General features: G+C 47.5%; 2 protein-coding genes across 2 annotated transcripts in view; one reads left to right on the forward strand and one right to left on the reverse strand.

Moving 5' to 3' along the window:
• MEGF6 (multiple EGF like domains 6) overlaps positions 1-23,450 on the forward strand; it is a 333,315-nt gene extending 309,865 nt beyond the window's left edge. The window contains exons 30-37 of the mRNA XM_043995996.1: positions 4,249-4,377; positions 9,547-9,675; positions 12,599-12,727; positions 13,580-13,708; positions 14,773-14,901; positions 16,414-16,542; positions 21,773-21,820; positions 22,482-23,450. Of these exons, the coding sequence (XP_043851931.1) occupies positions 4,249-4,377; positions 9,547-9,675; positions 12,599-12,727; positions 13,580-13,708; positions 14,773-14,901; positions 16,414-16,542; positions 21,773-21,820; positions 22,482-22,546 (887 nt within the window). The 3' untranslated portion in view covers positions 22,547-23,450. The remainder of the gene's footprint in view (positions 1-4,248; positions 4,378-9,546; positions 9,676-12,598; positions 12,728-13,579; positions 13,709-14,772; positions 14,902-16,413; positions 16,543-21,772; positions 21,821-22,481) is intronic.
• A 955-nt stretch (positions 23,451-24,405) lies between these two features.
• Positions 24,406-26,324, reverse strand: part of ARHGEF16 (Rho guanine nucleotide exchange factor 16) — a 46,944-nt gene continuing 45,025 nt past the window's right edge. The window contains exons 13-14 of the mRNA XM_043997401.1: positions 25,767-25,868; positions 24,406-25,255 (exon numbers count right to left, since the gene is read on the reverse strand). Coding sequence (XP_043853336.1) covers positions 25,116-25,255; positions 25,767-25,868 — 242 coding nt within the window. The 3' untranslated portion in view covers positions 24,406-25,115. The remainder of the gene's footprint in view (positions 25,256-25,766; positions 25,869-26,324) is intronic.

Raw genomic sequence — 26,324 nt, forward strand, 5'->3', positions numbered from 1 at the left:
AGATAAAGACCCTAAATTGCATCAAGGAATTGAGGCATTGGATAGTAAAGCTGAGGTTGGAACCTTATCCTCTCTCCACTCTCCTCCACTGCCCAGAGATTGGAAGGAACTTCAGTGATCAGCAAATAATAACTAGAATGTCTAGCTTTTAGAATCGATGGCCTTTACAATGATTATCTCACTTGACCCTCCCAATAATCCTGAGAGGTAGGTGCTGCTATTATCCTGAGTTTCTAGATGCGGAAACTGAGGCAGGCAGAGTCACCACAACCTTGGGAGATAGATGCTGCTATTATTCCCAATTTACAGATAGGGAAACTGAGGCAGACAGAGGTACAGTGACTTGCTCAGTCACCACAACCCTGGAAGATGGGTGCTGCTATTATTCCTAATTTACAGATAGGGAAACTGAGGCAGGCAGAGGTACAGTGACTTGCTCAGAGTCACCACAACCCTGGAAGATGGGTGCTGCTATTATTCCCAATTTACAGATAGGGAAACTGAGGCAGGCAGAGGTACAGTGACTTGCTCAGAGTCACCACAACCCTGGAAGATGGGTGCTGCTATTATTCCCAATTTACAGATAGGCAAACCATGGCCACTGAAGGCAGTGTGGCCCAGCAGAGTAGAATCCTAGTCTTGGAGTCAGAGGACCTGGATTCGAATTCCAGCTCTGCCACTTGCTTCCTCTGTGACCCGGGTGCCTTCTGCCCTCCGAGGCTTACACTGTAAAGCGAGGGCAGCAGAGTCCATGACTTCCAGGGTCTCTTCCAACTCCATTGTCATGACCTCATGAGCCAAGCAGCCAAGATTCCCCAGAAAAACCAAATGTCTTGACAGTGTCAGAAATCCCAGTGCTTCAGGGGCCACTGTAGAGGCCAGAAAACACAGGGCAGGCGAGAGACTCCTATTTCTCATTGTTTTCTTAACTTTTAAAAGAGGAAAGGAAATCTTTCTCTTTGGTGGTTAGCTACTCAAAGAGAGAGAAAGCACCGGGTACGGTTTCAGCTCTGGCCCCAGAATAAGCCAAGGGTACACATTTCTATCATCCTTGGCTCTTGGATTCAGAGCAGGAAGGGGCGGACCTCACAGTCCTCATTGTGCAAATGAGGACAAGTGAGTGGAGAAGGGAGTTGGGACTTACCTTCCCCCATCCCCACCTCCACCAGCCCTATTTGTTAATAGGAGGGCTGCTTAGAATCACAGAAATTGAACCTGGACCTTCAAGATCAGCTCCCTCATCTTACAGATAAGGAAACTGAGACCCAAAGAGGTTTAAATGACTTCCTGAAGGTCACAGAGCTAATAAGTGTCACAGGGAGGATTTGAACCCAGGTCCTTGGGGTCCCAAGCCAGGCCCATACGGCCTCTCACTTTTACAATAGCTAGGCATTCTACCCTTTGGGGGGCGGTGTGCACATTTGAAGGGAGGCTACTGGATTTGCAGCCCTGGGGACCTTTCAAGATTGTGGGGGCTGGTCATGGTAGATGAGGCTGGCTATACATCTCTCCTCACCTTTTCACAGCTTTGTTGGAAACGCCCTGGAGACGCGTCCAGCCCCAAGATGAGGGTTAAGGGCCAAAAGTGGGAGGTCAAGGGCTAGGGAGGTGCAGTTGCCGGTGGTTTTGGAGGATTCAGAGGCTGAGTCCTGGCCCAGGACTGTATCTGATCGAGCATCATGCCCTAAGATGTATTCCCAGGTGCATGTCACTCTCTCAGCTTACATTAAGCCCCTACTGTATGCAGACACTATGCTAAGCTCTAGGGATACAAGAAAAAAAATGAAAGTTTTGTCCTCAAGAAGTTTTTAGGGGGCAACTAGGTGGCGCAATGGATAAAGCACCGGCCCTGGATTCAGGAGGACCTGAGTTCTTTCTTTGTTTCTTTGTTTCTTTGTTTCTTTCTTTCTTCCTTTCTGTCTGTCTGTCTGTCTGTCTATCTATCCATCCACCTACCCAACCATCCATCCATCCGTCCATCCATCTATCCATCCATCCATCCACCCACACATCCACCTATCTATGCCTAGTTTATCAGAGGCAGAGTTTGAACCCTGGTCTTCTTGCCTCCAAAAACATTCCTCTATCCCCTGGACCATGTATATCCCACTACCAACACTGGTCTTAAGGCAGCAGTTGAAGACTACATGATAACATCTCCTCCAACAGAGAATGCAGCCCTCCCTTCCAGAGTTTCTTGAGTTCCCAGGGTCAGCCCTCAGGGAGGCTCAACAGAAGGAAGCAGAGTTGTTTAATCTCAAGAGAGAAGAATAGGTGGAAGATGATGGTGGTCTTAAGTTCTTTCACGTGGAAGCAGCGTTAGACTTGTGCTCTGGTGCAGATAGGGGGCTATAGTGCAGAGAGCACTATAGACCTGGGTTGGGGCAGCTAGGTGGCGCAGTGGATAGAGCACCGGCTCTGGAGTCAGGAGGACCTGAGATGTCAGGGGCAGCTAGGTGGCGCAGTGGATAAAGCACCAGCCCTGGATTCAGAAGGACCTGAGTTCAAATGTGGCCTCAGACACTTAACACTTACTAGCTGTGTGACCCTGGGCAAGTCACTTAACCCTCATTGCCCTGCAAAAAAAAGATTTTTTTAGTCCATTGTGGGAAATAATACAGATGCAGATGAGTGCAAATAAGCCAGCTCCCTCCCCTTTGGAGGGTTTTAAGCAGAAGCTTCATGACCCCATGTCAGATGAGTTATCAGGGTATTCCTTTCATGTGTGAGTTGGAGAAGCAGCCTCTGAAGCTCTTTCCTATCCTAAAAATCAATGATTCTGTGAAGCAAATAGAAAAATACAAAGGATTTGGAGGGAAGGAGTTACTAGTTGCTGGGAGAGATGAGAAAAAGCCTCCTCAGCATTAGAAAAGGTTTCCTTGGGGCAGCTAGATGGCGCAGTGGATAAAGCACTGGCCTTGGATTCAGGAGGACCTGAGTTCAAATCCCCACACTTGACACTTAACTAGCTGTGTGACCTTGGGCAAGTCACTTAACCCTCATTGCCCTGAAAAAGAAAAAAAAGAAAAAAAGAAAAGAAAAGGTGATGCCGGGCTGGGCCTTGAAGGAAGAGAGGTGTTTCACTGGGCAGAGATCAGGAGGAAGTGTGCCCTTGGTCCTGGGCACAGTGAGGACAGACCGGAGAGGGAGGGAGGAGAGCAGGGACCAGCTGGAGGTCCCGTTTGTCTGGAGTATAAAGGGGACACACTCGCCTGGACGTCTCTCTCCTTTGGGGGAAGGACACCTGGGTGGTTCATGGAGCCCAGCCAGCCTGGCTCGGGGCCTCCATGCAGTCCCCCTTCCCTGGAAGAAGCAGAGAACATTCCGTCACAGCAGCCCCGGACCCTTGCTAACCCCCCAGGGGACGGGGCCTTTGAAGGGTCCAACAAGGAGGCCCTTGGCTGCCCCCAGCAGAATGTTTTATGTCCAAGAGCCGGAGGAAGGGGGGTGAGGACGGAGGTAGGGTAGGGATGGGGTGGGTCACCTCAGCCAAAAATATGTCTAGGGAAGGGGTTTTTCATCTGAGTCATGTGGGGACTATTTGCCTCAGTCCAGTGAGTGAGCCTGCCTGGTTCAAGCAGTCAAGGAGAATGTGAATCACTTTGCAAAGGAAACTGATGCTGGGGGTGGAGGTGGGCAAAGGCCTTGGGGGGCCTGGGAGGGGGAGGGGGAGCTCCTGCCCCTCAGGGAGGTTTCCTGAGGTGGGGAGAGCAGGGACAAAGCCTTGGCCTAGGCCCTTCACTCAGCTTCATTTTCCCATGGACATTATTTCCTGATTACTCAGCCGTCTGGCCTGAGGTTTGGACCATAGATCCCAGGGGACATCTAGGCCAGCCCTTCATTTTACTGGGGAGGAGCAATGAGGCCCAAAAAGGGTGCATGACGGATGCAAGGTCATAGGGTCATCTAAATGGACCTTGGGTACCACCCAATCATCATTTTACGTATGAGGAAACCGAGGCCCAGACTCATCCCAGCATCACAAAGAATACCACTGCCCACTCGGGCACCCAAGTGGGGCCTGTTCTAAAGGTTGTGATCAGATCCCAGGCCCCACAGATAAGACAGCTCCCGAGGGAGGAACTGGGCGATGAAGCTGCCCCCTGCCCAGCCCATAACAACACCTCAATTTGGTTGGTAGAAGGTCAGGTGGCACAAATCCCCAGGACGTGGCAGAGGGGGCCTGGCTCAGTGTCCCCGCCGGAGTTGGTGCCATGTATGGTCCTTAACTTGCTTCTTGTTCTGCAGTCTGCCCAGATGGGAGATATGGCCTAGACTGTGCCCGCATGTGCTCCTGTGGGGAGGGAGCGACCTGCGACCCCGTGAGAGGCACCTGTATCTGCCCAGTTGGGAGAACTGGCCCCCACTGTGAACAAGGTAGGTGTAGCCATAAGGGGGAATCACCCTTTGACATCTGTCATCATCAAGGCCTTATCGTCGGGCTGACATCTTTTTGTTTTGTTTTGTTTTGTTTTGGTGGGGCAATGGTGATTAAGTGACTTGCCCAGGGTCACACAACTAGTAAGTGTCAAGTGTCTGAGGCCGGATTTGAACTCAGGTCCTTCTGAATCCAGGGCTGGTGCTTTATCCACTGCACCACCTAGCTGCCCCTGACATCTTTTGACACAGAAATTTACATACTTTACAAATTCCTCAATTTATCCTTTAAGAATATAATATGTAGGGGCAGCTAGGTGGCACAATGGATAAAGCACCGGCCCTGGATTCAGGAGGACCTGAGTTCAAATCTGGCCTCAGACACTTGATACTCACTAGCTGTGTGACCCTGAGCAAGTCACTTAACCTTCATTGACCTGTAAAAAAAAATAATATAATATGTAGAACATGGGGCCTCCCAGAAAGCTGCCTGCCTCAGGTGTGTGATGCCTCTTACAGGTTTGCACCTCATCAAAGCCATAGCTTGTGAGCCTCCACCGATGTTTCCCTTTATTTGGTCAATCAGAAAGAAACACATTGGTTCAGTTCAAGTCAGTGGGAATTTAGTAAGCACCTACTACATGCCATGCACTGCAATTGACTTTGGGGGTACAAAGCCCCAGCCCTCAGAGCTTACTCACACAGCATAGAAAATTAAAAGAGAAGAAAAGATTCCCTATCACAGCCATGAGGAATACATTTGGTGGGAGGTTACTATATCACCAAGTGTGTTTGTGTGTGTGTGTGTGTGTGCGCGCGCGTGTGTGTGTGGTGCTCCATACATCACTTACCAAGTATTTAAATGCCTACTATGTGCCAAGCACACATTATCTGGGAACATACAAGAATAAACACACATACAGGGAGCAAACACATGGATGGGGGACATCTCACACTCCTGACACTAGCACTCCTCATCATCTTGCTCTCTGCTGCTTTTTCCTTTCTGCTCATGTTATCTCATCCCTGCTGAGCAGTTCTGCTCTCTGGCTGGGTGTTGTGTCCACCCTGCCAGGCACCTCCAGCAGTCTGTTTCCTGGGTTTCTCGATAGCCAACAAAACCCAGCAGAAGCTCTCAAATTAGGATAAGGTTTGTGCTTTTGACCATCTGTCTACTATTGTCGCTAAACATCCCTGACCCTGCCAACTATCTGACTTAGGGTTAGATAGTTCCTTTTTTAACTCATGTCAAATCTCTGATTACTGCTCTGCCTCCCTTTGTCCCTTCCAACCATTTCAGGAATTCTATCAAGCAAAACCAGCAAGAAACTATGAGGGACTTGAGCTGGGAGTCTCCCTTGAGCCAATTTCATTTCCTGACATATCCCTTATAATAAGGAGTAAAAAAGATTAAAAATAAGTTAGCCAAAATTAAACAATTCATCAACTGAGTCTGATCATATATGCAGTATACCACACCCGTGGGCCCCCACCTTTCACTGAAGAGAGGGAGGTGTATTTGTTCATTTCTTCTCCCTGGATAACCTGAGGCTTTATAATTACACAGCATTTAGTTTCTTTTGTGGTTGTTCCTTCTATTTACAATGTAGTCAATTTGTATCCTGTTTCCCTGGTTCTTCTTACTCTACTTTGCATCAATTCAATGGTCTTCTTGTGCTTTTCTGAACTTTCAAAATCTATTGGATTTTTTTTTTACAATACAATATTATTCCATTATGTTCATTGCTGTTGTTCAATTGTTCAGTCATGTCTGACTCTTTGTAGCCCTGTGGATCATAGCACACCAATGCTGTCTATGGGGTTTTCTTGGCAAAGACACTGAAGGTTTTTGTCATTTCCTTCTATAGTGGATTAAAGCAAACAGAGGTAAAGTGACTTGTCCAGGGTCATACAACTAGTAAGTTTCTGAGGCAGGATTTGAACTTCCTGACTCCAGGCCTAGCATTCTATCCACTGAGCCACCCAGCTGCCTCTGTTTGTTTAGTCACCCTCTAATCAATCTAATCAATTTGTTTCCAATTTTTTCTACCATATGGTAGATGCTGCTATGAATATATTCTTGTTTGTATCATGGGACCTTTCTATATTTTATCTCCTTGGGGTATATGCATAGCCTCTGAGTCTCTGGGTCCAAGGGCATGGACATTTTAGTCTTAGCATCATTTCCAAATTGTTTTCCAGAATGTTTGGATGAATTGATACTTCTTCCAGTAGGGTATTAGGGTTCCTCCCATCCCTTTGTCCCTCCACCATTGATGATTCCCATCTTGGCCAGTTTTCTGGGCATGGGTTTGTTGTTTTGATTTTTCTTTCTTTTGTTATTAGTGATTTGGAGCAAATCTTCCAAGAATTCTTTTTTTTTTTTTGGTGGGGCAATGAGGGTTAAGTGACTTGCCCAGGGTCACACAGCTAGTAAGTGTCCAGTATCTGAGGCCAGATTTGAACTTAGGTCCTTCTGAATCCAGGGCTGGTGCTTTATCCACTGCGCCACCTACCTGCACCGCCCCCCCCCCAGCATTCTTAATAGTTTGTAATTATTTTGCTTTCTTAGTTTTTGGACAATAGGTTTATCTTCATACTCACTTCTAGAATAAAAGATGGGGAGCCCTTTTTTCAAAAAGTTACCCAAATCCTAGGTGAGAATAGGGGGCTAGATATTTTCCCCATTTTATAGAGAAGGAAAAATGAGTCCCAGATTGAGTTTACTTCCCCAGGGTCAAACAGTGGCAGGGCCAGGTTGGGTCTTCTCTCCACATGTCATCTGGGATGAGAAGGCTTGTGTTGCTGTGAGTAAAATGACTTTGTAATTGGGTCCCTCCTAGGGCCGCTGGAGCCCTTAGTGGAGCTAATAGACACATGTAGACAGTTGTTATCATTTCAGGCCTCCGGCACCACCCCGCCCTTTAACTTCCCCTGCCCCAAATAGACTTCAAAATCCTTCCCCAGTGGCTTCAGCACACACCCAGCTTGTGCAGGATGGTAATGAGAGCCATCTTTCATGTGTGTGCCCCGTGTTAGAGGCCCGATCCTCCCATGGTGTGTGTAGGATTTACCCTCCCCGGACATCCTCACCCCAGCTGAGTTCTAGCTTTTGCTAGAACAGAAGCACCACAGACTTCAGGAATCTTATTTAGGAATTTTGTCGGAGTGTGAAGGAGCACAGTCAGACCCCGCTGTGGGCATGGGTGTGCTAGATTAGGGTCAGATAAACTGGGACCAAAGTCCCCACCCTCATGGCTGCTTTGACTATGCTGTCAGCCTCAGTTTCCTTGTCTGTAAAATGAGAGTTAAATATGCTGTCTTTTGAGGATTAGATAGGATCAAGGGTGCAGATCTCTTTGTAAGCCACAAAGTGTTATTACAGTTGTTATTTTGTCTAAGACTTTTGATTTTCTTGGCGGGAAGACTCCCACCAGTGCAGTAGATGAGTTTTAGGGAGTCACCTGAAGCTCACAGAAGTTCTTACCTCTATATCCAGGGTGTGTCTGAGGCAGGATTTGAACTTAGGTCTTCCTGACTTGACTCCAAAGCCAGTTTTCCATTCACCCCACCATGCTGCCCCGCCTCCCTCCCCTTAAGACCTGAATGGGACTTCTTGGGGTCACTTTTGGGGAGGAGGGGGCAGGGGTCTATATCTGTGAATTCAGGGGTATATTGAACTCCCAGAGTGGAAATTCCATCCTCCAATACAAATTAAAGATCCTTATAGATCTAGAGCTACGTCCAATCCATCCCTCTCATTTTATAGGTGAGGAAACTGAGGACTAAGAAAGCTAAGTGACTTTGCTTCCAAGAGCATGCAGGTAGAACTCATAAGAGGTTTCCCCAACCCCTCTTAATGCCAGTGCCCTTCCTCTGTCAATTATTTCCTATTTTTCCTATAGCTTGTATGTACTTGTTTGTGTGTTGTCTCCCCCATTAGATTATAAGCTCCTTGAAAGCAGGGACTGTCCTTTGCTTCTTTTTGTATCTCCAGTGCTTAGCACAGGTGCCTGAAACACAGTAGGTGCTTAATAAATGATGATTGAATCGAATCTGAACCCGGGTCATCTGAATCTAGTCAGTGCCTTTTCTATTTCTAATCTTAGAGATTCATCTGGGACCACATAACTAGTATGCAGAAGTATATATCAACTTTCTTTCTTTCTTTCTTTCTTTCTTTCTTTCTTTCTTTCTTTCTTTCTTTCTGTCTGTCTGTCTGTCTGTCTGTCTGTCTGTCTTTCTGTCTGTCTGTCTGTCTGTCTATCTATCCATCCACCTACCCAACCATCCATCCATCTGTCCATCCATCCGTCCATCCATCCATCCATCCATCCATCCACCCACACATCCACCTATCTATGCCTAGTTTATCAGAGGCAGAGTTTGAACCCTGGTCTTCTTGCCTCCAAAAACATTCCTCTATCCCCTGGACCATGTATATCCCATTACCAACACTGGTCTTAAGGCAGCAGTTGAAGACTACTTGATAACATCTCCTCCTCCAACAGAGAATGCAGCCCTCCCTTCCAGAGTTTCTTGAGTTCCCAGGGTCAGCCCTCTCAGGATGAGTCTCTCCACATTTGTCCTGGCTGCTCCTTGAATGACAGATGCTCCATCCATCACCAAGCCCACACCTGACCTTGAGCCTTCAATGGCAATAAGTTTTGTCAAGGATCTCCCTCCCTCTTCCCATCCCTCTCCCACTCCCATGCATTGACACACACATACAAGCAGACACACAACATATCCTTCTTAGGGCTCAGCAAACCCTGTTTCCATCCACTGATTGCCCCTTAGAAAGACCCTTGACTGGGGCAGCTAGGTGGCGCAGTAGATGGAGCACCAGCCCTGGATTCAGGAGGACCTGAGTTCAAATCCAACCTCAAACCCTTGACACTTACTAGCTGTGTGACCCTGGGCAAGTCACTTAACCCCAATTGCCTCACCAAAAAGAAAGAAAGAAAGAAAGAAAGAAAGAAAGAAAGAAAGAAAGAAAGAAAGAAAGAAAGAAAGAAAGAAAGAAAGAAAGAAAGAAAGAAAGAAAGAAAGAAAGAAAGAAAGAAAGAAAGAAAGAAAGAAAAAAGAAAGAAAGAAAGAAAGAAAGAACGAATGAACCTGGACTTTATTCTGAGCTTGGGAACTTTTTTTGCTTGGCACCCCACTCAGGTTGCCCCAAGGATCGATTCGGCTTGGGCTGTGAGCTGGTGTGTCCCTGTAGGAACGGAGGTCTTTGTCATCCCACCAACGGCTCCTGCTCCTGTGGCCTGGGCTGGATGGGAAAGCACTGTGAACTAGGTGAGTGCTCTTCCTTCCTTCTCACCACATCCCTCCTACCTCAGTGTCCTCATTTGTCAAATGAACTAATGATGACTGCTTGCTCACAGGGTTGTCGTGAGGAACAAATGAAATAGATGTGTGTACATGTCTGTGCATGTGTGTATACACATAGATGCATAAATACAAATATTCACACACATATTTATATAGGGATATTCACCTGCATATCCACACACGTACTCACATGTATTTAATTTCATGTGTGTTATATGTGTCTATATGCATGTGCGTGTGCATGCATATGAAGTCCATTGCAAACATTAAATAACATAAATGCTACTGATGCTGTTGCCATCCTCACAACCAGAAAGAACTGTGTTCAAGTCTTACCATTGACTCACACTGCATGTATGACCCTGGCCATACATTCTCAGTGGTCTAGGCAATTCTCTAGGATACCAGTTCTCAAAGAGTGGTCAAAGGTCCCTTGGGGGTTCCAGAGACACTCTCGGGAGTCTTCAAGGTCAAGACTGTTTTCTTAACAATACTGAGATGTTATTCACTTGTTAAAATGCTCTTCTCTTCTCCAACTATACGCCTGTGCGAGGTCAGATTTTCTTCTTATACTTTGACCAAAACAACATATCAGATCAGATGGGATGCAGAAGCAGATAGGAGACTCCAGCTATCATCTATAAAGCCAAAAATTAAAGAGATTTGCAAAAAGAAACACACCATTATTCTTAGTATTTTTTGTTTCAGAAAATATAGTTATTTTTCATTAAAATGTTACTTATGTTAACATGAAATAAACTTATCTCTGCTATTTTAAAATATATTAATATTTTGGAAATTTATAAAAATTTTAAATTTCTAATGCAGCAAATATCAATAGATATAACCCATACAAACAAAAACTTCAGAGTCCTCATTGGGGTTAAGTGACTTGCTCAGGGTCACACAGCTAGTAAGTGTCAAGTGTCTGAGGCCGGATTTGAACTCAGGTACTCCCAACTCTGGGGCCAGTGCTCTATCCACTGCACCACCTAGCTGCCCCCTGAATAATTTTTAAGAGTATAAAGGGGTCTCAAGACTAAGAAATTTGAGACCCACTCCTCTAGGACCGTGAGGGGCAGAGAAGTTGCCAACTAGCATTGGTGGAGGGAATTTCCTCATCTGGGAGTTCTCTATACCAATAAAACCACAGGCCTATTCCCTATCCCTGTTGACATCTATATATCATCACCATCACCATCACCCCTCTCCCTCCATGGCATCAATCGTGTATCCTGGGGCTCATCCCTCTTCTGCTGTCACCCACAACCCTTCCAAGGGCAGAGGAGTCCTGGGTCATTGCCTCAGGCAGAGAATCCCATCTTGTATCACAATGACCTGAGGCTGCCATCACTCCAAGGGAAGTGTGAGCACATGGTGTTTTCTCAGACTCCATGATAACTTTGCTATGACTTGGGAATTCATCCTGCCCACATATTTTGGGATAGATGTCTGTCACATCGTCCTGGGGGAAGAAATGTCAGCGTTTACTGTTAGGTCTGTTCACAGGGAAGAGCCCTCATACATAGTGCTCATGTTTTGTTGATGGACTGAATCCATGAAAAAGGATTCAACGGCTTGATTCCCTCTACCTGGAGGTACCTCCTGACCGTGGGTCATGGATTTAGAGCCAGAAGGGACCTATGAGGTTATGAGTCCAACCCCCTCGTTTTACAAAGGAGACTGAGACCCAGTGAGGTTAAGTGACTTGCCCCAGGTCACATGGCTACCTAGTAAAGGCTGAATGGGCAGGCTTGAAATACAAAGATGAAAGATAACCATCCTGCCTTCCTAGAGTTTACATTCAGCTGGTCTGTCTATAAGTTACGTGTCAGAGACAGAATTTGAACCCAGATCTTACTGATTCCAAGGCTAGCTCTTTACCCATTATGCTATGCTGCACTGTATCTTAGTCCTTAGAACTAGGATGAGTCTTATTGCTGACTTTTGGAGGGTGCGGGGGCCTGTGATTTCATTGGTGTGATGAATTCCCAGTGTGGAAACTTTCTGCAACAATGCCCATCTTCAACTTGTCGATGAGTGGGGATAGAATTTCACAACTATAAGAATGTCCTAAACATGGGAACCAAGGGTGACCTAGATGAGAGGAGGGGCTGATACTGGCCCCAAGAGGAACCAGGGAGAGAATACTGCTACTAGGTATGTGTGTCTGTAGTAAGGGGTGGTTGAGGGCTAAGGTGAGTCTAAGATAAGGTGATGAGGGCATCTTGCATTTCTTTAAAGGTGACTCAGATTCAGAAGGAAGGAAGGATGGATGGATTCATGTTTGTATGGAAGGAAGGGAGGAAGGAAAGAAGGAAGGGAGGAAAGAAGGAAGGAAGAGATAGGGAAGAAGAAAGAGAGGGAAGGAGGGGTAGAAAGGAAAGAAGAGATGGGGAGGAAGAAAGGGAGAAAGGGAAGGAAGGAAAGAAAGGAGGGAGGGAGGGAATAATTAAAGGAGGGAGGGAGCGAGGGATTATATATTAAGCTCCTACTATGCGCCAGGCTGAGAACTTTAAAGATATCCATCTTCACAACAATCCGGGGAGGTAGGTATTTTTAATTTTCTACATTTAACAGTTGAAGAAACTGAGGCAGGTAGAGGTAAAGTGATATGTCTGGAGTCACTCAACTAGTAAGTGTCTGAGGCTAGATTTTAACTCAGGACCTCCTGACTCCAGGCTCAGAGCTCTATCCCTTGTGCCACCTGGTGCCTCATGTATGTGGGGGCTCACACTCAAGAGTGATCTTACTCTAGCCGCAGTATCTGGAGTCATCCGTTAGGCTGCCTTCTCTGCCCTACTCTTTCTCCCTGGAGACTCAGCCTTCCCCTGTCCCCCTGCCACCCCGGCTTGCCTAGGAGTGCTGACTGCCTTCCTCTCTGCAGCCTGCCCACCTGGGACGTACGGTGCTGACTGCCGCCTGGAATGCACCTGTCTCAACAATGGGACGTGTGATCGAGTGACTGGTGCCTGTCAGTGTCCCCCGGGCCATTTTGGCCAAGCCTGTGAACACAGTGAGTTCTGCAGGGGACCTCTTGGGACTCCTCTTGGAACCTGGGACACCACATTTTACTCGGGATTTTGACAAGCTGATTGTGTTCTAAGGAGACCAGGAAGGTGGATGAAGGGACTGGAGGCTGGGCCAAGCAAGGATTAGGTCCATCTGCCCCTCCAGGTGGAGGCAGGAGAGAGGGAGGGAGACTGGGCCCAGCTCTGTAATAGGGGTCCTCCCTGTCCCTTCCACTCCCAAGTAGGCCAAGGCCTGAGATTTGGTCTGATGTGGTCGGGGATGTGTTCTCCCCAGCCTACCTCTGGACAGTGAGCACATGGCAGGGTAGTGATTAGACATCATGTACCAGGAGCAGGTAGATGTCACCTGGCCCAGGCCGGGTCCAAGTACCCCTTCTTCTTTCTTGAATCACTCGAAAGCTAAGATTGGACACCCACTTGTTGGGGATGTTGTGGAGGGGAGTTTTGTAGAGGTGTGGGTCAGACCCTCTGAGAGTCTGTCTTTGGGGTCTTGGCCTCATCTTCACCACACACTTTGAAGATCCTTTTCAAGGATGCCAGCGTGAGATCAAGAATGACAGGCCGAGGATTTGGGGCTGCTTTTGTTTCAGCAAAGAGAAAATCATGAAACCAGCAACTCTTGTGTCTCCACTGAAATCCACCATGCATTGAAGTGGACACATTTTAGGCGGGTTGGCCCATATTACTGGTCTTCATCAAACAGGCCTGGCCTGGGAGGGCTTTGCTAGGGCAGAGGTCTGGTTGGGACTCTTCTGGGCCCAAGAGTGTGGGAGATGATTCTGTACACTTGGCCCATTTTAACCACTTTTGGCCCTTTGGGGGGCATCTTTCCTTAGCATGTCCCCCTGGGTTCCATGGGGCTGGCTGCCAGGAAGTTTGTGACTGTCACCAAGGAGCCCTGTGCCACCCACTCACTGGCCAATGTCTATGCCCCGCCGGTTTCCAGGGTCAGTTTTGTGAGAAAGGTAAGTACCTCCACTGATGTTCAACCTCCTGCATCCTAGGCCCCAGATGCCGTAAGGGGGGGCTTGTGGCAGTCCTGTGCTACTTACTGGCTCTCTGCTAGGCCCATTTAAGGTGGGCTCGATTGGTAAGGAGTCTAGTAACCCTACGCCTCTTGAAGTCAATCAACCAACACACATGCATTTATTAAGTGCTTACTGTGTGCCACACACTCTGCTAGGTATCAGTGGTGCAAGAAAGAAAAGGAAGAAATCTCGAGGCAGCTAGGGGGTGCCAGAATGCAGGCCTTGAGTCAGGAAGACTTGAGTTCAAAGGCAGCCTCCGACACTTACTGGGCAAGACACCTCAATTGTTTGCCTCAGTTTCTGCATCTGTGAAACGGGCATCATAATAGCCTCTACTTTCCAGGGTTGTTGTTGTAAGGATTAAGTGTGATAATTATTTGTAAAGCACTTTCCAAGGTCCCTGGCACATAGTAAGTGCTATATAAATATTAGTGGCTATTTTTATTATTGTTATTATTATTGTAATTATTAGCCTGTATTTGTCAGAGGCTGGTCTTGAACCCAAGTCTTCCTCATGGCTTGGTCAGCTCTCTATCCACTATGCCATGCTGCCTCTCACCTGACACATAATAAATTAATAAGTTATGATGATGTATGGAGCTCTATACATCCCCCCAAGGATTTCCCAAACTCTTTACCACTGCTATTGCTATAGCAGAATGTAAACTCCTTGGCAAAGTCAAGGATGTCGTTTTCATATCCTCCATGCCTAGCACACTTCATAAATGCTCCTTGGATTGAATTGAATGGGATTCCTTGGCAGCCATTGCATATATGGCCTTGCCTACAGCAGTGAGGGTTGTGAAAACGTGCCCAGTCCCACAAGGACCACCTGCCTACCTAGCACAGTGTGCGCTGTGGGGGCAGCTGGGCCTTCTCTCCAATGGGGGGATTGATTGGACATTGTCCCTTGGTGATGAGGGAGGGTGCCTGAAGTGAGCCTCTGCAGGCAGGGCTGCCCAGACCAACCCCTCAGCCCTCCGCTCCTCCTCCCTTGACAGCATGTGAGCCAGGGGTGTTTGGAGCCGGCTGCCGCCAGGCTTGTGACTGTGAAGGGAATGTGCCTTGTGATCCAGCCACCGGCCAGTGCCTCTGTCCACCGGGGAGGATGGGAGCCAAGTGTGACCTGGGTGAGTGCAGGGGTGGGGGACAGACATGGGGAGAACACTGTCCCACAGTGTGGGGGTGTTCAGTCTCCAGCGCATGACTGCTTTAACCACAGACTCGGAGATTTCGGCTCACTGGCTAAGGCAGATGTTTTTATTCTTGCTCAAATTCCCAATTACTGATCACTTTTCACACTCCCTCTGCTTCAGTCTTCTCCTTACTGCTCACACTGTCCTCCTGAGGTTGAACAGCCCCATTTTACAGATATGACACTGGAGGCACAGAGATGCAGTAACCAGCCCAAAGTCAGTGGGGGGACCAGGGCTAGATCCCAGTCCCCTGACTTTCTTCCTCGTTTTCCCCCAGCTTTTATGCTGGACCCCTTTAGTCTTTGTTGAGGCCTTTAGCCCCAAGCAGCTCTTGCAATTGGGCCCCATATTTTTGGACTCACAAAACCCTTCAGCATTCCCAAGGCATCTGTTTGTAGTTTGGGACGATGGCAGCAGGGCCATAACTAGGGCAGGTTCACCAAGCCTTTGCCCCAGGCTGCCAAATTTACAAGGTACAGAATTAGAGCTTGCCTTCCTTTAGCAATGGTGCAATGATAGAGTTTAACACCCAGTTGGTAAGAAGACTGAAATACTTGTCTGGATCTGTGATCATTCCTTCAAGGATTACGGATTACATGCCTATCCATCATATGCCATTCTTGTCAGGCATAATTTTGCCAAGAGGGAGTTTACCCAAGGTACTGTTTTCCTTGCCGTGATTTCTTTTGACAATAAAAAGATAACAGTAACCATGAAATTTATCCAATAGTCATCCTTCACTTTCACCATGGCTGGTTCATCTTTTAAAAAAATATTATTTAATAGATAACTTTTGTTTTTGCATCACTTACCTTTTCCATGGCATCCTTCTCATCCACATGCAGAAAGCAATCCCTTAAAATGATGAATTTTTTTAAAAGGAAGAAAAAAATTCAGTGAAACCCATCCCCATTTTGGAAAGTCCTGACATATGCAGGGTCTCACTCTTGTGGCCTCACAGCTCTGCCAAGAAGCCGGGGAAGGGCCTTCTGCCACTTCTTCCAATCATGCTTGATCATTTTAACTTCACAGGATTCACTCTCAGTGATTTTCAGGCTTCTCCCATTCATTTCTGTTGTTGTTTCCTGGTTTTGCTTATTTCCTTTTGCATCAGTTCATATGCGTCTTTGTAGGTTTCTTTGTATCTAGACTGGTTGTTTCTTACAACACCATGGTTCCATTCTGTTCAGGCAGCTCTTCCCTAGTCAATGAATGTTCCCAGTCTGATCGATCCATCCTCTTCTTCAGCATCATCCTTTGCACTCCTTCTCTTCTGTGATCACTCCTTTGCAGCCTGTGTATACCCACCATGCCCCTCTCTGGTCCCCCCTCCCCCTTGCAAAACCTAGTTATGCTTCCTTCTTGGAAGAGACCCCTGATAGGGACAGTCGATGAGCCCACAGCCCCAGGGGTCTGTCTGAGTATGTTCTGCACTTGCCTCCCCAGAATGCAGAGGAAACCGCTTCGGCCCCGGCTGCACCCTGAGCTGCGGCTGTGAGGGCAGTTCTCACTGTAATGCCCTCAATGGCCAGTGTGTCTGCATGGAAGGCTACATCGGGCCCACGTGTCGGGAAGGTGAGTGCATTTCTTATTATGGTGGCCGTTAACAGGCTTTGTTCCAGGCTCCCTGGCCTTCCAGGGATCAGAGGGTTAAAGATCTGGAGTTGGAAGGGACCTCAGACACCACCTTGTCCAGCCCATTACTTTAAAAAGGAGGAACCCAACACCCAAGGAAGGGTCATTGGCTCATAGGACCCTGGATCTAGAATTGAAAGGGACCTCAGAGGTCATCCAGTCAGACTCCCTTGTTTTACAGATAAGGAAACTGAGGCCCAGAGAGGGGAAGGAATTCCATGGTCACATAGCAGGTCAGTGGCAGAGCCTAGAACCCAAGTGTCCCAGTGCCCAGCCGGGTGGCTCCTTAAATTCTGTGGAGTGCTTTTCTCTGTGAGATGGTAAGGTCAAGGCTGGATTTGGCTTCTAAGGACCTGGGTTCAAATCTCATATCTGCCAACCTGTGTGCCCTGGGGCAAGTCACTGAGCCTCAGTTTTTTCATCTCTAAAACAGACTAGACGATTTCTAAGTCTTCTTTCAGCTGTGTTTATAATCCTAACTACGATCACTTTTACAAATGAAGAAACAGAGGCCCAGAGAGGTAAATGAATATATTTGTTTATCAACAAGCATTTATTAAGCACCTATTAAATTCTGGACACCAAGGATATGAGTGACCCGCTCCTGGTTACATAGCTAAGTGTCTCTCCTTGGAATTCAAACTCAGGTCTCCAGATGCTGGGTTAGAGGATTGTCCAGAATATAACATGAAGGGACCCTAGAGATGCCTGGACCTGGAGTCAGGAAGACTTAGATTCAAATCCCACCAGCAAAAAAAAATAAATCATGAAATCCCACCACCAATACTTACTATATGACTCTGGGGAAGTCCCTTTAACCTTTCTGTGCCTCAGTTTCCCCATGTCTAAAATGAGCGAGTTGGACTTGAAGGCCTCTAAATCTGAACCTATGATTCCTTGCTAGAATCATGCTCCCCCAGCTCAGAATCCATAATTTCACAGATTTGCAGAACACCGGTCGCATGTCTAGTAAGCAGCAAATTAAGGGTCAGGGTCAGAGAATCATAGATTTAGACCTGAAAGGGACTTCAGAGATTGAGTCCAAACACCCATTTTAGAAATGAGAAAACTGAGGCTCAAGGAGCTGTGAATGTGCCCCATGTCACCCAAGAAGTGACTCCTAAATCCATTGTTGCCCCCCTTCCACAGCTCTCTATCCATACAATGACGCTTAATAGTCTGGCTCCATCTTCTCGGTCCTGCCCTCCTTTGCCTCAGCTACAGAGCTTGGAGATGCTCTTTGGCAAAATCAGGAGACTGAGGCCCCACCCTTCCCAGTCCTCCCCTCCCCAGCCCGGAGCCCATCCTGTAAACAGCTGTGGGTTTCTATGTACCCTATAGCGAATGGAAACCATCCTGCCAAGACCCACAAGAGCAGATGGGCTTTGATTTGGGCAAGATGTGAATTTTATAGCCATTTTGATAGATTTGCTAGTGTTCCCCCCTACCTCCCCTGAGCCAGGCCTCCATGGGCTCATTACTTCGGCATGGGAGGCCTTCCTTACTCCAGCGCCTATGGAAGGAAAAGCTGGGCTGAGCGCTGAGCAAGCCCCATTTGGAGCACGTTTGGATAATAATAAAAATAATAACAGCTCCCCATTTACATGGCACTTTAAGGTTTACAAAGTACACGTTACCTGATTTGAGCCTCCTAAGAAGCCATGGGAAGTCGGTATTATAATCCCCATTTTGCACATATGGAAACTGAGACTCAAAAAATGTCAATCGGGGGCGACTAGGTGGCGCAGTGGATAAGCACTGGCCCTGGATTCAGGAGTACCTGAGTTCAAATCCGGCCTCAGACGCTTGACACTTACTAGCTGTGTGACCCTGGGCAAGTCACTTAACCCCCATTGCCCCACCAAAAAACAAAAAACAAAAACAAAAAAAGGTCAAAGGGGCAGCTAGGTGGTACAGTGGATAAGCACCGGCCCTGGATTCAGGAGTACCTGAGTTCAAATCTGGCCTCAGACACTTGACTTGCTAGCTATGTGACCCTGGGCAAGTCACTTAACCCTCACTGCCCTGCAAAACAAAACAAAACCAAAAAAAAAAAAAAGTCAATCAAGCAATTACTATGTTCTAGGCATTGTGCTGAGCACCAAGGATACAAAGAGTGACAAAAACCGCCCCTGTAACTCCAGAAGCTTAATTTTTTTTTGGAAAAAAAATATTTTCCCCAATTAACAAGCATATTTTTCCTTTTTTTCCTCCACTCCCCCCAACAGATTAGCTTACATCCTAATGGGTAGACAACATGTACCTGAATAGGTGTGTCTACCCACAGTGGATGGAAGGTAGCCTTCGAGGAGAAGGCAAAAAGCCTTGTCCATGATCACACAGCTAGTTCATGGTCCCAGCTGGGTGATATTTAAACCCTGATCTTCCAGATTCTTCCCACCATTCCAGAAGGGCAGCAGATTGATCTGATGTTGCTAGTTGACATATAACCAATACTCCAATGAGCTCCTGGTCTTATTAGGAGACATCATGGCACAGCAGACTGAGGACTTGAACTCCAGACCAACCGTGTTCAGTGTCTGCCTCAGACCCTAATTTACCTGGGTAACCTCAGGCAAATCACCTACTCCACTCATACCTTTCAGCCCCCTTTTATGTACTGTCCTCCCCCAGTAGAGTGTAGGCTCCTTGAGGGCAGGAACTGTCTTTTTGCTTGTATTTGTATTCCTGGTGATTAGCACAGGGTCAACACTTAACAAATGCTCGTGGATGTGACTTGGATCCATTTCCCCCAAATGGCAGGTGAGGGGGCTTGAACTACACAGCCTCTGAGGTCCCTTCAGACCTAGATCTAGGAGCCTATAATCCAGGGGTTCCTAACCACCCCCCAAGGGCTCTGTGGCTAGATTTTGGGAGGTCTGTGAGCAAAAAATAATCCCATCTTTATTTGAATAGAATTGGTTTCCTTTGTTAGCCCATGCATTTTATCTTACGCATTTAAAACAATGATTCTGAAGTTAAGTAGAATCTTTGCTATTATTCTCAAGGGCAAGGTGAAATCGGAATGAATTTTTTATGTTTAAAATTTTACTGATGTCAACAGAAATCCTATGTTAAGACACCGCCATCTACTGGTTACACTTAGTATTGCAGCTCTAATCTTTTGGCTACCCAGCAAAGAGGTGCAGAAAGAAATAGGGCAAATTGATTTCTTGAAGATTTACCTAGTGCCGCTTTGCTGCCAGTAACTCCATGAGTTATGTCTGATACCTCATCCTAATAATACATATCCTAATGATGCCTACATCCCTTTGAATAGGGATGTGATTGCTCCATAGTGGGGATGCCCCCAAGATAATAATAAACTATAATTATTATAGCAACTAGCATTTATATAGCACTGTTCTGTGTGCTGAGCACTTTACAATTGCTACAACGTGTGATCCTCACAACAACCCTGGGAGGTAGTCCCATTTTACAGATGAGGAAACTGAGGCAGACAGAGGTTAAGTGACTTGCTCAGGGTCACACAGCTAGTAAGTGCCTGAAGCCGGATTTGAATTCAGGTCTTTCTTCCTCCAGGCCAAGAGCTCTGTACACTGTTGCACCCCGTCACTGATGGATTTAATGGGATACAGGGCTTAGAGAAAAGGGAAAAGATTAAATAGTGGGGTAAGCACGAGGTATGGTCATCTATATGTATGTTTACAGTATATATACACACAGAGACAGTGTAGTATAGCCAATGGAGTGCTGGGCTTGGAGTCAAGGAAGGTTGGGGTTCAAATCTCACCTCTAATACGTAGTAGCTGTGAGACCCTAGACAAGTCACCCTCTTAGAAGCCTCAGTCATATGGGTTTTCATCTGCATAAATGAAGGTATTAATGGCAGAATGGATAGAACACTGAGCCTAGAGTCAGGAAGACATGAGTTCAAATTCAGCATCGGACGCTTACTAGCTACAGAACCCTGGGCAAGTCAATTAATCCATGCCTTAATTTCCTCAACTGTTAAATGGGGATAACAGATACTTACCTCCCAGAGTCATTGTGAGGATCAAATAAGAGTATTTGTGGGGCAGCTAGGTGGCACAGTGGATAGAGCACTGGCCCTGGGGTCAGGAGTACCTGAGTTCAAGTCCGGCCTCAGACACTTAACACTTACTAGCTGTGTGACCTTGGGCAAGTCACTTAACCCCAATTGCCTCACTAAAAAAAAAAAAAGAGTATTTGTAAAGTACCTAGCACAATGCTGGTACAAAGTAGGTGCATAATAAATGCTTGTTCCCTTTCCTTCCCCTCCCCTTCTTTCCTAATTCCTGCACCTGGATGGAGTACAAAGCATCATAGATCTAGGGCTGTAGGGAATTCAGAGGCCATCTAGTCCAACCTTAATTCTTGAAAAGGAAATGGTAGTTAAATCAACAAGCATTTATTAGGCACCTACTATATGCTGGGCACTGTGCAATGTTGAGGATTCAAAAAAAAAAAAAAGGAAACTGCTCCTGCTCTCAACAAGCTCAGTTTAATAGGGAAGACAACATGAAAACAACCAGCTTGCAGACAAGATACAGACAGGAGAGACTGGAGAAAATTGCAGAGTAGTCAATTAGGAGTCCTGAGAAAGGCTTCCTGTTTGTAGGATGTTAGTTGAGATTTCGAAGGAAGCCAGGGGCAGAGATGAGGAGGGAGGAATTCCAGACACGGGGATGGCCTAGGTCTGGAAGCTGGACCTAGAGTCCACTAAGAGAGGTTATCGGTCAAACCTAGATGGGACCACTGAGGCCATCTCGTCTAAACCCTCATTTTACAAATGAGGAAACTGAGGCAAAGAGAAGCTTCATGGGATCATAAGATTAGAGATTTAGAACTGGAAACCATTGAGTCCAACCCGCCTCATTTAATGAAGAAACAGGCCCAGGAATGTTGTGATTTGGCTAAGGTTACATGGGCATGAAGTGGCAGAGTCAGAATTTGAACCCTGGTTCTGACTCCAGTCATTCTTTCCATTCTCTCACACTGTTTTTTTGGGGGGAGAGAAGAGGGGCAGAGAGACAGTTTAGGGGTTGGCTCTTGCCCTCCTCACTCCCTTTAAACAAGTCTGCCCAGAGCGGGAACAAGCACAGTAGCCCCTCGTCCTGCACAGCAGCTGGGGAGCTAGGCATCAGGACTTACGGATACCTCCCTTTTTGTTGTGGTCATCTTTTAGGTGGCCCTCCACAGCTCCCGACCAGCAAGTCCCAAGTCTTTGACCCAGGTAAGGGGATCTACTTTGGGCCTCTTTTGTATTTCTCAAAATCAACTCAAGATGCTCCAATCTCTAGGTCCGTCTGCTCAGGGCTTGGGGGAGAGGGGGGGGAAGGCTGAGGGAAAGCTCGTTAAAGCCTTTAACTCCAAGAATCTGTTAGAAACAAAAGCACTTGCAGGTGAGGTTTTAAGATTCCTAGGGTGCTCCAAACTTCTCCTCCCACATGCCCCTCAGCCAGAAAATACTGTTCAGTGACCCTAAATCTACTGAGTAACAGCCAGACATTACAATGAATTGCGTGCCAGGCTTGGGGTTGAGAAGACCCGAGTTCAAGTTCAGAGTCAGACACTTCATCCTGGACATGTCAGCACCTCCTCTCTCAACTGCATTTCCCCCAACTATAAAATGCAGGAGTAGACTCCATGGCTTGAGATCTCTTCCTGCTCTAAATCTGATCTTTGAGCAACCCTACTTGATCACCTACATGTAGCCCGTGTCTGACAAGGCCACTGTGAGTAGAGCAAGGGAAGGGGGGTTAAGTATGGTCAGTCATTTCGTCAGCCCAGCATTCATCTGCCGCTGCTTTTTCCCCACAGCACTAAACACCTAGAGGCTTCTTAGCCACTACTCATACTCACATGTTATCTTTCCTTTCTCTTTCTGTTATTAGTGGCTTCCCGTCCTTCATCCTACAGATCACCTCCCAGGTTCAGCCCCCAGCCAGCAAAACATTAGCCCCCAACCTCTGTCTTCTGTTCCTACCCACCCTTCTTTGTCTCGCCCTGCCCATCCTTGCAGTGTTACTGTATGCGAGTGACTGAAAATACTTGGGATACTACCAGTCGACTGGTTCCATCTCAGCCATCGGGGTTTTTTGAACCAGAGGTCTCTCTGATGCTGCTGGGGAGGCCATGGTGACTACATGCTATATAACTCGCCAGTCCTGGGGTCTCAATTCCCCACCAAAAAGCCTGAGGATGGACCGACAGCCTCTCAGGTTCAGGCCAAGGAGAGATGGCCATCCAAAGATCCATCTTAAGCTGCCTGTGTCGGGCTGGACAGGAGGATCCCGAAGGCACTGACTCAACCAGAACAATTGTGTTCTAAGGAACACCCATTAATTCCCAGTGGCCACAGCCCATGAAGGGTACTCCAGGATGCTCCAGAACAAGATGGCCTCTGGGCTTGGCTTGTTTATTTCTAGCTCTTCCCTGCAATCTCCTGGCGGGCTTCATCTGGTGCTAACCAATGGGACCGATGGCTGCTGGCCTGCCTGCCCCAGCCCCACCCTGTCCTGTCCTGGGGGCGGTTCCCTGTTTACCTGGAAATATAGTCCAATATGTATTTATGTACAGATATTTATGGGCAGCTGTACAAATCAGGTCCTGGGGGTGGGGGGAAGCCCTGGTGCTCCTGAGAGGCACCGGAGGGCAGGTGTACAGTCCCAGACAGTCGCCTCTTTGCTTCTCTGTGCTGAAGGCGCCCCCCACTCCATCCTGGGGAGGGGATCGAGTCTTCTGTTTCCAGCTGAGTGGGCACAACCGACGTGTCCTCCCTTTATATATCGACCAGCCATCCAATGTGTACTGTAAGGGTTCCAATAGCCCCCGGTCCATGGCCAAGGGGGCCCAGCACTGTGTAAAACTCACTAAGTTAAAGGAATGAAACTTTCTGGTTTGTTCAGTGATTCTCATGAAGGAACTTTTTTTTTTTGCAGGCAGAAGAGTCAAAGCCTTATGAGACTAGAGGTTAAGGGGAGTGGTCTTGGAGGCAGAAGACCTGGCTCTGCCACGTACTATCTATGGGGAGTCAGGGACTTCATTTTACCCATCCAAGTCTCAATTTCTTCCACTATGAAATGAAGGGGGTTGTAGATGACCCCTGAAGTCCCTTCTATCTCCAAGACTTGGGCTCATACAATCACAGATCCAGGGCTAAAAGGATCTCCAGAGGCCGAACCCTTCACTTTATAGATGAGGAAAGTGACATCTAGCACCTGTGACCCTTTGAGAATTCAAGAACTTCCAGAGCATCACTCTGGACCCCAACTGGGCTCTCAAAGGTTCCACAGGAGCTTAAGGTGGTGACACCTCACAGTTCTAGATCTCTAGGCTCAACATGGGAAGATTGGGCAGGGGTCTGTATCATCAAACCATAGGTGGGTCTAGAATTCTAGGTTCAGGAGTCCCAGATTCAGAAAACACTAGACATTCCAAGGTCTAAGCCCTGAGATGTACGTCAATGATTGCAGGCCTGGAGATGACAGAGCCCAGAACTTTGGAATCCAGGCACTTGGGGACTGATTCAGGTTTACAGGAACCTTTGGATTCTGGGTTCTAGGACCTTGGGACACAAGGCCCCTTCCTGCCGTAAAGAAACAGTGGATTTTGGGTTTTGGGTTTTTTTTGGTGAGGCAATTGGGGTTAAGTGACTTGCCTAGGGTCACACAGCTAGTAAGTGTCAAGTGTCTGAGGCTGGATTTGAACTCAGGTACTCCTGACTCCAGGGCTGGTGCTCTATCCACTGCGCCACCTAGCTGCCCCGAAACAGTGGGTTTTAATGAAATAATTTTATTAAATTTTACATTTCTGCGAAAAACACAATATAAACATTGTACAGTCCGGTGCCTCTCCCCTGGTTCATCAGCCTCAGGGCCAGCATCGGGGGCTTGCAAGTCCTTCTGTGCATCCACACCCACCTGGCAGGACGGACAAAGGCAGATCATTGCTGGGGAGGAGGCTGGGTCGGGAAGCCTTAGTAGGGACACATCATCCAGTCTTTTCTGATCTCTGTCTACTTCCTCTTCCCATCATTCCCTCTGACCAAGCATTGCCCACTCCCTGCTTGCCTCCTTCTGAAATGCAAATGCTTTAGGATTAAGCATTTCCTTTGTAATGTCATCCTTGGAATGTGTGACAGGGGTACTGGCTAAGAAGACAGTGCACTGCCATGGGATGTCCCTATTTGGGCACTCTCTGGCCCACCCAAAGTGGCCTCACCTCAAGTTAATTTGGGGCAGCCTGGAGCTCAGAGAGGGGGAATAATCAACAGAAGGGGGCAAACTCAGGACCAAACACAGTCAGGCGTCCCAAAATTGAACGATGACTGGCCCAAGGAAAAGGGTAATGGGAAGGGGCACCCTCCTATTCCTGGTGAAAAGAGGCCTGGCTGGGATCCCAATGATTCCCTGGAAAGGCTTCACAGGCTCACAGGGACCGCAAACCCTCGAGAAGAGAGCCAGGCTCTGCTGAAACGCTTGCCCCCAGACAAGCTTAGAAATTCCAAGAAGGCTCTGGTGAGTCGCCTACACGTCTGTCTCCACCCTAAGTCGTTCCAATCTGCGCACATTGCCCTCCACAGCCACTCTGCTGGTGATGGCTTGGGCATATTCCTCGGGGAACCAGCCAATCTCCCCATCACGCAGCCGCTCTCCGTAAAACCAGCCTGTTAAAAAAAAATAAAATGGTAGAAAAGGAGAGTTTATTCCTGAGTGTTTGGAGAAAGCAGAGGCAGCTAATGACTGGAAGGTCACTGGCTCAGTGGGTCTACTCTTGGTACTATCCCCAATATGCTTGGAGTCCCCATAGGGGGTCTTCCCCATTTAAGACACATCAAGAAAGGGGATTAGAGAAAAGCTCCTGATTGTGATCCCGGACAAGTCAACTCACCTCTTTATATTTGCCATCTGTAAAATGGGAGCAATGACACTTGCACTATCTCACAGGTTTACTGTCAGAGAAGCAGTTTATAAACCACGAAGCCCTAAAGAAACTGGGGCAATCATCAATAATGTTCTCTAGGATGTCAAATTAGGATCAATGAGGATCCAGTTGACTCAGTGTCTGCCCCACAATGCATCTGCTGGGTAAACAGAGGCACATTTATCCAGGCTGCCTAATACCCTGTGATGTTTTTCTAAGCTGGGCCAGCTCCGGCTCATCTGTTAGAAGCTCACCATCTTCTCGATGCTGAATCAGGACCACGTCGGCCTGCTGCAGGTTGATCTCATCAGCCTGTTTGGCAAAATAGGCCTTGGTGATCTCCACCTGGTGCAGGTCTGAGGGCGAGAAGGGAGATGCGTCATTCGGGTAGTTCTGACAGAGGGAAGGGGCTTGCTGCTGGGAAACAGTGGGAGGGGGAGAAGAAGACGGGGAGAAGAGGAAGGGGGAGACAAGGGAGGAGGATAAAGAAGTGAGGAGGGAAGGATGAGGAGGGGGGTAAGGAGAGAGGAAAGAGAAAAGAATGAAGGAAAAAACCCTTTATTACAGAAGAAGGGATGTTTGACAATCAGATAGTTCTCCTGAGCCCTTAGGTGAGGGTCTCTCACCCCTGCCTTGGAGCAAAGAATGCAACCACTGCCTAGTCTTCCTTCTCCCCACCCTCCCACCTTGGGGGGCTGGGGTCAAGAAGGGGCTTTGGCCCAGCTGCCGGAGCCCTCAAGCCTGGAGAGTGAGGCTGCTGCAAAGGTAAATTCTATTCTTGTTCAGAAAAGATCCATCACCTTCCCACGAGG

This window comes from Dromiciops gliroides, chromosome 3, assembly GCF_019393635.1.
Source record: "Dromiciops gliroides isolate mDroGli1 chromosome 3, mDroGli1.pri, whole genome shotgun sequence".
Lineage (NCBI taxonomy): Eukaryota > Metazoa > Chordata > Mammalia > Microbiotheria > Microbiotheriidae > Dromiciops > Dromiciops gliroides.